This window comes from Brassica oleracea, chromosome C4, assembly GCF_000695525.1.
Source record: "Brassica oleracea var. oleracea cultivar TO1000 chromosome C4, BOL, whole genome shotgun sequence".
NCBI classification, from domain to species: Eukaryota; Viridiplantae; Streptophyta; class Magnoliopsida; order Brassicales; family Brassicaceae; genus Brassica; species Brassica oleracea.
Genome location: NC_027751.1, coordinates 23,341,030 through 23,351,299, shown reverse-complemented (window position 1 = coordinate 23,351,299; position 10,270 = coordinate 23,341,030). Strand labels below are relative to the sequence as shown.

At 37.7% G+C, this 10,270-nt stretch overlaps 2 protein-coding genes, 1 long non-coding RNA gene and 1 pseudogene across 7 annotated transcripts; 2 read left to right on the top strand and 2 right to left on the bottom strand.

Moving 5' to 3' along the window:
• Positions 1–201: 201 nt before the first annotated feature.
• On the bottom strand, positions 202–1,526 carry LOC106337765. The gene is made up of 2 exons (XM_013776888.1): positions 724–1,526; positions 202–598 (listed from the first exon to the last, which is right to left on the bottom strand). The coding sequence occupies exons 1-2, from the start codon at positions 1,499–1,501 to the stop codon at positions 555–557; spliced, it is 822 nt and encodes a 273-aa protein (XP_013632342.1). The 5' UTR covers positions 1,502–1,526; the 3' UTR covers positions 202–554.
• Positions 1,527–1,831: 305 nt separating this feature from the next.
• On the top strand, positions 1,832–3,978 carry LOC106337764 (annotated as a pseudogene).
• A 578-nt stretch (positions 3,979–4,556) lies between these two features.
• LOC106338421 (aspartate aminotransferase, cytoplasmic isozyme 2-like) lies at positions 4,557–7,982 on the bottom strand. The gene is made up of 11 exons (XM_013777401.1): positions 7,929–7,982; positions 7,725–7,796; positions 7,555–7,616; positions 7,183–7,266; positions 6,460–6,559; positions 6,134–6,254; positions 5,766–5,935; positions 5,539–5,660; positions 5,324–5,418; positions 5,115–5,235; positions 4,557–4,641 (listed from the first exon to the last, which is right to left on the bottom strand). The coding sequence occupies exons 1-11, from the start codon at positions 7,980–7,982 to the stop codon at positions 4,557–4,559; spliced, it is 1,086 nt and encodes a 361-aa protein (XP_013632855.1).
• A 297-nt stretch (positions 7,983–8,279) lies between these two features.
• On the top strand, positions 8,280–10,259 carry LOC106341540. Of its 5 annotated transcripts, none has more exons than XR_001269675.1 (6): positions 8,280–8,519; positions 8,651–8,733; positions 8,929–9,282; positions 9,369–9,454; positions 9,547–9,616; positions 9,756–10,259. It is a non-coding gene; the product is annotated as an uncharacterized LOC106341540 (long non-coding RNA). The 5 variants fall into 5 exon arrangements; XR_001269672.1 differs by having other exon boundaries at positions 9,547–9,699; positions 9,804–10,259; XR_001269673.1 differs by having other exon boundaries at positions 9,533–9,616.
• Positions 10,260–10,270: the final 11 nt, after the last annotated feature.

Here is a 10,270-nt window from a genome sequence, read left to right as displayed (position 1 = left end):
CTGTTCCGTTTTCCTGAGGGGTGTGAGGGCACGAGACATGTTGAGCAATGCCGTTTTGTTGGAGATGGGTCAGGAACCTGGAGCTCATGAACTCTGCGCCACCATCACACTGAAAGGTACCTATCTTGCATCTCGACTGGTTTTCTACTAGACTTTGAAATTTGTAGAAGATAGCTTAGAAGCCTGATTTATTCTTTAAAGGATAGAACCAACTAAATCTTGACCATTGATCAATGAAGATTACATAGTATCTGAAACCCTGACCAGACATGATTGGTGCAGGACATAGATCACAGTGAACACGTTCAAGAGGTCTTGATGCAGAAAAACTAGAAGCTGAAAACGGTAATCTACTACTTTTCCCAAGCTGACATGCCTCACAGATCTTCTTGGTACTTCGACTTATTGAGATCAATTTTAATGCTGATAGTTGCTCAAGAACTTGAGAGTTAGAATTCCCCAGCCACCTATGCCAAACATCATCCGGTGCTGAACGTTGTCTAGAGGAGATCAAGGCGCAAGCTGAGGTTCCCGGTTCCAGCAGGTAAAGACCATTAATGTTTCTTCCCTTTATCAGCAACCTCTTTGTTTGCTTGCCCTTAACACGTACCCCATTATCATCAAATTTAAAGGAACACGGATAATATTTTGTAGCTTTGGAAACTGAAAGCAAGGATTTGGCAATACCAGGACATACAAGAACGTCAGTGAGAGGTAGTTTACCTGAGGTTGTTGCTATCGAGAAATAGCCGGTATGGGGGATGGGAAGAAAGTTGCTGTCACCAACCATAACTGTGTTAGATCCGTAGTATGGCTGACATTGTTGCAGTTGTTGCGGTGAGTTGGTGACGTGTGCTGTAGCTCCATTGTCTGAATACCATTCTATGCCTGCTGCATCAGTAACATCTGTAATCCTCATTGCAGCCAGTGCACACGGTATATCTTCATGTTGATAGCTGTGATCAAACCGGTTCCAACATCTGAGGGCAGGATGACCTGGCTTCCCACAAATCTGGCAGACACCACGATTTTCAGAATCAGAACTTCTGGAGGAGGAGATCTGTTGGTGGAATCCTCGTCCACGAGTGGAGTAGGAGGAGCCACGACCACGGTAACCTCCATATCTTCCTCTGTTTCCTCTACCTCTCGAGACATAGTAAGCATTTGCTTGATCTGTTTGGCCAGAAGCGAAGGCTAGGTGAGGTGAAACATCGTTGGTTTTGGTGTAGCTCTGAAGACGATCATCGAAGCTGATTAGCTTGGGCTTAACGTCCTCAAACGTTGGAGAGGGTACGTTATCCATTGTATTTTCAATAGTCGTCTTGATAGGCTCGTAGTCTCTTCCTAAACCTCTGAGGGCAGAGAAGATCTTCATAGTTTTGGAAACATGATTTCCTATAGACGCCAGCTGGTCGCTTAGATTCTTGACATCTTGTAGGTAGATTTCCATGGTTTTTCCTGCTTTTGTGACAGTCTGGAGCTTGTTTTGCAGTTCAAACATCCGGGAGTTTGTTGGTCTGTTGAAATGCTTCTCAACGGTTTGCCAAACTTCACATGACGTTGTCCAGTCGATGACGACACTGAGGAGCTGCTCTGATAAGGAGCCAAGAAGCTATGACTGGACTACTTGGTCTGACTGAAACCAGGATTGATGGTCTGGGTTAGGAATGGGAGTGGTAGCGCCGGTAATGGATGGGGCCATGATGGTCGGAGGGGGTTGTGGAATGGTTCCAGCGACAAAGCCATAAAGACGCTGTCCACTGAGAAAAGAGTGGAACTGACGTTTCCAGAAAGCAAAGTTTTGGTCAGTGAGTTTGACAGTGATGCAGTGCACCACGTTTAGAGATGGTGTCTTGTAGGGCTCAAGATCCATGGCTCTATGATACCATGAAAGCAGAGACTCAATAGAGGTGAAGAGGTAAACTTTCTTTTGTTATTAATCTATCTTACAGTTCTTATCTTATTGCATTGCTTTATATAGAAATGAGACTAGGATAAGATGTCTCAGACAGCTCATCATTTAGGACTTGGAATCTATTAGCCGTTGTGATTGTATGAGCTGTAGCCAGGACTTCTTTTGCTTTTACGGACGCCAGCTCAACGTTTCGGTTTGTCGCTTGACTGGCTTTGTCTTGTGCGCAGCTACTGAGTGAAAGGGGTGAGCTTGCTGCTGTGTCGTTTTGGTGTTTTGGACTCTTGGGCCTCCACACCAAGTTTGGTTGTAAGGTGAGCTTGGGCTCATTTCCAATAATGATTACAGAGAGAAAACTAGAGATGGGTTTCTTCAGGATATGAAGTTGGAGTTCAGTGAGATGGTACTCGTCCTTTCCCTTCCATCATCAAGTTCAGTAAACTGTTAACTGCAATCGCGAAGATGCAGGAGTACGATGTCGACATCTCTTTGGGAGAGAAGATGGAGATGCTAAGGGTTAAGCATAATCTCTACACAGACAGTATTTTGATTAACTGTTTCTGCCCCTCCTCTCAGCTTCCTCTGGCTTTGGGTATGCTTGGCAAGATGATGAAACTGGGATATGACCCCAATGTTGTCACGCTTTCTTCGCTACTCATGGATACTGTCATGGGAATAGGATCTCTGAGGCTTTAACTTTGCTTGATCAAATGGTGAAATGGGATATCATCCTAACACAGTCACATTTACAACTCTAATCCATGGTCTTTTTCTCAACGACAAAGCTTCTGAAATGGTTGCTTTAGTTGATAGAATGGTTGCCAAAGGATGTCAACGGAACCTGGTTACTTATGGTGCTGTAGTAAATGGATTATGTAAGAGAGGTGAGATTGATTTGGCTTTATATATCCTCAAGTGGATGGACAATGCGAAAATAGAGGTGAATGTTGTTATCTATAACACACTTATTGATGGTCTTTGCAAATACAAACATGTGGATGATGCACTCGACCTATTCAGTGAAATGGAGAACAAAGGAGTTAGGCCGAATGTTTTTACTTTCATTGCGTTGGTAGATGCCTTTGCTAAACAGGGAAAGATTTTAGAGGCTGAAAAATTGTACGAGGAGATAATTGCAAGGTCAATAGATCCTGGTATTGTCACATATAATTCATTGATCAATGGGTTTTGCATGCACCATCGCATAGAGTAGGCCAAGCAGATGTTTGATTTGATGATTAGCAAAGATTGTTAACCAGATGTTGTGACTTGTAATACTCTCATAAAAGGATTTTGTAAGTCCAAGGGAGTAGAAAATGGCATGGAACTCTTTCGCGAGATTTCTCAAAGAGGATTGGTTGGCAACACCATCACTTACAACACCCTTATACAAGGTTTCTGTCAAGTTGGAGATTGTGATAACGCTCAAGAAATTTTCAAACGAATGGTTTCTTGCGGTATACCTCCTGATATTTGGACCTACAGTATTTTGCTAGATGGATTTTGCAAAAACGGGAAGCTAGATAAAGCATTGGTCATATTTGAGGATCTTCAAAAGCGTGCAACAGAACTCAATATCGTCACATATAATACTGTCATTGAAGGGATGTTTAAAGCTGGCAAAGTGGAAGCTGGGTGGGATTTGTTTTGTAGCCTCAGTCTCAAAGGAGTGAAGCCTGACGTTGTAACCTACAATACAATGATCTTAGGCTTGTGTAATAATAAATTAAAGCATGAAGCATATGCCTTGTTGAGAAAAATGAAACAAGACGGGTCTCTCCCAGATGATCGTACCTCTAATGCGCTAATCAGGGCACATCTTGAAGATGGTGACAAAGCTGCATCAGCTGAATTCATCAAGGAAATGAGGAGCGGCGGATTTACTGGAGATGCTTCAACATTTGGCTTAGTCACTAATATGTTACAGGATGGGAGATTGGACAAAAGCTTCCTCGACATGCTTTTTTAAACATGTCGAGCAACTATGTTTCCGCTGAAAGCAGGCATCTTAAAACTGTTTTATCCTGGAGAGAAGAGGAGTGGTAGATCAATTCTCTTTCCTTTAAAGTAACTGTGAGGTAAATCAAGTTATTTAAATTCTGATGTTGCATTGAGTTAGATTTTGTGTATTGGTGGAACTTTGTGTTGTGATGAGCATTACAAGAAGATTTTCCGTACAAGAAGATCTCAGACTTGGTTTGGTATGATTACTGTTTTACTTTAGATTTGGTTCTTAGCCAGACTTTTTGTTTTTCAAGTTTTATTTTGAGTGATTGTTTTAGACAGATTTATAGTTCTGTTACTCGATAGGATCAAACTTAATAGAACTTGGTTGCTTGCTCTGCCCTGTCTGTGGTATGTTTGAATAATGAGTAGCTTAGATACAAGACATTACGTTTTAGGGGTCCAGTCTAGTATCTCATCCTGAAGAAGCTGGAGCTTGTTTCTGTACGAGTAATGAGTTACTGGTATGCATTATGTCTAAAGGTCACAAACCTCATTTCGTTCGGTTCAACAGTCCATCAGGAAAAATAAATTATATATAATATAGTGTGCTTCCTTGTTTTCGCTTATGAAATGTAAATCAAGAACTCTGTTTTTTAACCAAATTATTTATGAAACAACAAAGAACAGAATCATTAGATTAGGCAATGCGGGTAACTGCAGCATGTATAGCATCAGCGAGTTGAGGCACCGTCTTTGAACTTAGACTTGCAATGCTTATCCTCCTGAAACATTAAACATGCTCATTATAAATGATAAGCTTTTAAATACACAAATAAAATTAATAGAACGCCCATTTTTCAGGCACTTATTCCATTAATCGAAAGTTACAAACAATGAACAAAACATTTGTCTACTAAGTTGCAGAGGAGTAAGTTGAATGTTAATAGTCACTTGTTCTATTTTTCTAAACAACTATCTTAGCTCATGTAGTTAAGATGAACAAGTGACACTTGTGTATGTAATAAGTATAATATGGTCTCAACTCAATTGTTTGTTTTTCTTTTGCTGTTAAGCCTGTTATGTTTGAAATCAGTTTGTCGTTTTTTAAAACAAATTGTTAGCTTGCGTTTGTACTTGGAAAACTAAGTATAAAAAAGTGAAATATTATATAAATATGAATTTTCCTGATTTTTTTCTCTTGATCTAATAATTATCTGTGATATAAACATTTGAAGAGAAGAATTATATCACGTACCCATCATAAGTCATATAAATGTGATATTCTTTGGCCATCCAGCGAACTTGCTTCTCATTCAGTCCTGTAAAAGAAAACATCCCAATCTGTTTGATAATGTGACTCCAATCACCGGGTGTACCTGCAGAAACAAAATGGTACAAATTAGAACTTATGAATGATTTAAATTAACGAAAATTATGAGGAAAACAAAAAACATTAAACCAAACCTCTAGCTTGTATAGCTTCATATAACTGTTGGCGCATGCTTATGATGCGGTCAGCCATGCCTTTCAGCTCGATAGTCCAGTCCTTGTACATATCACTGCCAATGTGTATGCACACACGAAATTTTGAACATAATTAAAAATCACTATTTAATAAGCATTTCACAGGACAAGAAGAATTCTCATTAGTCCTGCATATATATAGGTATAACAACTACCTGTTTTTAAGAATTGTGGTAACAATGGATGCTCCATGAATTGGTGGGCTAAGATACATAGGTCTAACAACAAGTAACACTTGACTGTGAACTTTCCTAGCCACATCTTGTGAGGTGCATACCTTCACATTAGACCCACAAAGATTATATTTACAGTTTCTGAAATAATTTAATTATATAGACAAGATCTACGTTTGCATGTGAAAGTGAGAAGTTTTGTTGCTTACAATGGTAAGAGCACCAATACGCTCACCATAAAGACCCATGTTTTTGGCAAAACTTTGAGCTATCAAACATTCACCTCCATCAGCAACAAACATACGCACCGATTGTGCATCTGAGTCAAGGTTCCCACTAGCAAAACCCTGACAATTAAGATTAAAAAAGAGGCATGTTGCTTTTCATTATTGAAACTAATCTCTAATATTACCGGATAAACCCAAATATTTTTGTATGGATATGTCATATCTGTGTGAGCATGTGTTCGTTTTTATGAACTGACAATCGTGATAATACTTAACGAAAGTTATACATTACAACAGAGTGTTTCATTTGTTTGTATAACACAATCAGTTTGGACGTCAACAAAACAAACCTTCGAAGTCCAGTCCTCGGGTTTGCGGATCATAGTAACGGAAATACTCTACACATAAACCCGCCAATGTGAAAATAAAGGGATGGTTCCCCCAAGTTGGATTTGGAACGAAAACGACTCGCTGAAAGCAATGATAAACGCAATTATGATGATGAAAATATTACAAGAATTCCTGATAAAATATGTTACAATTCACATAGAAATTTTTTCAAGAATAAAAATTGTCGCAAATTTTGTTAAGGTTTTTACATTTCCTTCTGAAATGTTCGTTTACCAAATTCTTATGGCCATTAACAAAACTAAATAAGCTAGTGAGGAACATTTACTTGTTGGTGGTGTTTTGCTAGAAACTCAGCTCCGACTCTCAAAGAACCAGTACCAGACAAACACTGGATAGTAACAACTCTATTCTCATCCACTGCATGACTGCCCAAAAAATGAAAAGAATCTTTATAGCAAAATGAAAATAACCTAAAGGATTTATAGAAGTTGAAAAAAGCCAATCAAACCTCGGATTAAACATTAATCACTTGAGGGAAAATAATAGTATCTAATATATTACCTATCATCACCTAAGATCAGCTTGGCGCTCAATTTGTTAAAATCAGCAAGTCCATCAATTGAGAGATAACCCTTGTCACAAGATCTTGAGGCAAAAACAAACCAAAACAAAATCATAAACTTTTTTTTTTTTTTTTGAAAATGGCTAATCAGTTACTATCTGAAAGTTATAGGGGAAAAATGTTCATTTACCAAATTCTTATGGTCACTAACAAAACTAAATAAACTAGTGAGGAACATTTACTTGTTGGTGGTGTTTTGCTAGAAACTCAGCTCCGACTCTCAAAGAACCAGTACCAGTCTACCAGACAAACACTGGATAGTAACAACTCTATTCTCTTCCACTGCATGACTGCCCAAAAAACGAAAACAATCTTTATAGTAAAATGAAAATAACCTAAAGGATTTATAGAAGTTGAAAAAAGCCAATCAAACCTCGGATTAAACATTAATCACTTGAGGGAAAATAATAGTATCTAATATATTACCTATCATCACCTAAGGTCAGCTTGGCGCTCAATTTGTTAAAATCAGCAAGTCCATCAATTGGGAGATAACCCTTGTCACAAGACCTTGAAGCAAAAACAAAATCATAAACTTTTTTTTTTTTTGAAAATGAGCTAATCAGTTACTATCTGAAAGTTATAGGAGAAATTCTAACTTTATAGGCTTTGATTGTTTGTTTACAAATGTGTTCACAAATGAACCCACAGTCATCACATTTTAACTGAAATGTTAATTGTACAGAAAAACACAAAAATACTTTATGAAAAATGTAAAATTAAATATTTTAAGAACGTCAATTTTTTTTCCTGAAACAATCGAAGTCTTTCTATATTACTAATGAGTATCTAACTTACAGGTCATTTGCTAACTGTTGCTCTGCTTTTCTCACCACCTCAAGAACAAGAGGCTTTCCCTCCTTTAGACAATAAAATAAATATAATAACCCCAGTGAGGACTAATACAATAACTCTATCATAGAGACTGAAGATCCATAAAACTTAGACAGAAAAGGAACCAAAGTTACCTCGGTTCGATAGGCACCGGCACTCACATTCAACTTAACTGGACAAGGATCATCCCTACAGGCAAAAATAACCTGTTTTGTGACCATACAAATAAGATTAAAAACCTGCAATAAAAAATGATCTACTCTTTCATAAAATAGCAGAATGGATCCAATAACAAAAAAGTAAGATGAATGTAGATCCTTAAACTGAAATATATGTACACTGAGAACAGGATCTTCCGGAGCCGGAAGGACGTTTGACAAGATGGAACTCATCACCAAATGATTAATCAATCGACAGTGAATTTGGAAGAAAAATAGAACAGTCATCAATTATTTAAGCATGATTACGCTCACCAACCAAGAGAATCCAATTTTCTATAAAACTGTAATTTTTATAATGTCTAAAATCCAATTTAAATTAAAATTTTAAATCATCTTTATATATAAAGAAAGCTTTGGATCCCTCCCAGGTATGCTAACAAGGACGCCACGTCAGAAATTCGCGAGTTCCTATTGCGACACGTCAGAAACGCATCGTTTCATTAAAGTGTTACGGGCTTGGCGATGGGCTTCATGTTGCGTTCGTATACGGCCCGACGACCACAAGCTTCTACTGAAACCCTAATCAGCCTCTACGCTCTCCTTCGTGTTCTTTGCTCACCTTCGATCGGCGCAGATGCGATCCAGAATCTGTAACGGTTCTCCGAGAGTTAATGGTCTTAAATCGTCTTCAATCGCCATCCCACTACGAAGCTCTCTCCTGCGCCGTTCGGCTGCTAAAACGTGTATAAATATGCTGCAATCTCACCGGTGCGTATCGTTTCTTTATGTTTTTGGTTCTTAGATGTTATATGATTGTTTGCTTTAAAATTCTGGTGAATTTCTTTATGTTACTGCGTTAATAGATGTTCGATTCTGAGATGTTTTAAAATCTGTTACAGAGGACATCAAGGAGAAGATTCCCTATGTGGCGTTGGATTATGAGCAGGAGGTTGAGACAGCCAAATCAAGCTCTGCAATCAAGGTGACTTATGAGCTCCCTAATGTGATCAGTAGTTTACAAGGATTAAACTTTTTGGCTGTCCAAATTTTTTTCATATGCCTACTCTAAATTTACTGAAGATTAGAAGAGTAGACTTTTTTTTCAGTAATTGTTTTTACATTAAATTTTATACCTTAACTCTTTTATGTTAACGCTGTACTTTTTTGTGATCCCAAGGTAATGTTATGTGAGACTTTCAAGATGGAGCATCCTAAGGAACAAATATACTGCTGCTTGGATGCTTGATGTGAGTGGCTCCTTCTCACCTTGCAGGTTCTTTTGTAACTTAGCCTCTTGATCTTAAAGGCACACTGAAGTTGAATTTTAATCCAAAACCAGGTTAGAATGTTTCCTGGTTAGAATGTTTACTGGAGACAATGCTATACTTCCTCTCAGCACATACTCATAATTGTTTTATTATCTCAGTTGACATGTTCTTAAACTAACTGTAATACTTGCATTTCACACTAATTCAGAAGGCACTTTATGTTGCAAAAGTTGAAGAACATGAAAAACTACAACAATTACCTGGTAAAACAAGTGCCAGTGGAGTGTCAGTTTATATATTGGCTGTTATTTGAGTCGCTGACCAGTCATTGATCTGTTGCGATTTAAAGGAGGAAGGTCGGAGTGAAGATGAGGCCGTTCAGTTTTATTTTCAGAGGTTAACAATGACAACGATGCTTAGGAGGGTAGTTAAGAGGTCAGTGGCTGATTTTCTTTTCTTAGTTACTACGCATCATACTCATGGCATATTAGAAACTTTTTCATATATGTTCAGTTTATGTTGCTTAGGATGGAAGCTAATGACTAAGAAGTTGAAGTTTGTAGCATGAGTAAATCTCTCTGCTTTAAAAAAAAAAAGGTTTTCTCAAATGTTTATGGAGCTGATGTCTTTCTTTTTCTTTTTTCCTGCTTTTGTACTTCCACAATACATATTTTAAAACTGTAAGTTTGTTAATTCTCTCATCAGATCTCATTCGTGTTATATGTCTATTTGGCAGCTGAGATTTTTCATTGTTTTTATGAGTTGCTTCGTGTTAATGAAGTAGATCTCAAAAGACTCAGGGATTTCAGAATATTACAGACAAGTTCATGGAGCTTAGTACTAAGTTACTAACAGCAAGATCTGCCAGCTGAGCTTTGTTGTGTTACTGGAGGATCAAGAAGTCAACAAGATGATGCTCTTTATTGGTGTAATGTAGAATACATTCTTCCTGGCGAAGTCAAGTTGTTGTGAAAGACATTCTCAAGTTCGTGGAAAATATTTGATTGAGCATGTTGAAAACCCCAAGATGCTGTTGAGAAGACAACTATTTAGTATGTATCAGATATTCAGATGGAGAAGAAGTCAAGGATGGAACTTTCAGACATGAAACAATATTGATTACTATGTACCCACACAATACCAATCTTTTTTTTTTGTGTACCAATTATATGTATGTATGTATGTTGGGTAGTACCTAAAAATTTGATACTAAAATATTATACAGATCTTTTATATAATAGATAAACTTAC

Coding starts and splice junctions, on each gene's coding strand:
- LOC106337765 (XM_013776888.1), bottom strand. CDS start 1,501: ATGTTTGAACTGCAAAACAAGCTCCAGACTGTCACAAAAGCAGGAAAA. Junction 599..723: donor CTCGATAGCAACAACCTCAG/GTAAACTACCTC, acceptor GTACGTGTTAAG/GGCAAGCAAACAAAGAGGTT.
- LOC106338421 (XM_013777401.1), bottom strand. CDS start 7,982: ATGAGTTCCATCTTGTCAAACGTCCTTCCGGCTCCGGAAGATCCTGTT. Junction 7,797..7,928: donor CGGAAGATCCTGTTCTCAGT/GTACATATATTT, acceptor GTCACAAAACAG/GTTATTTTTGCCTGTAGGGA. Junction 5,661..5,765: donor GTATTGGTGCTCTTACCATT/GTAAGCAACAAA, acceptor TCTAATGTGAAG/GTATGCACCTCACAAGATGT.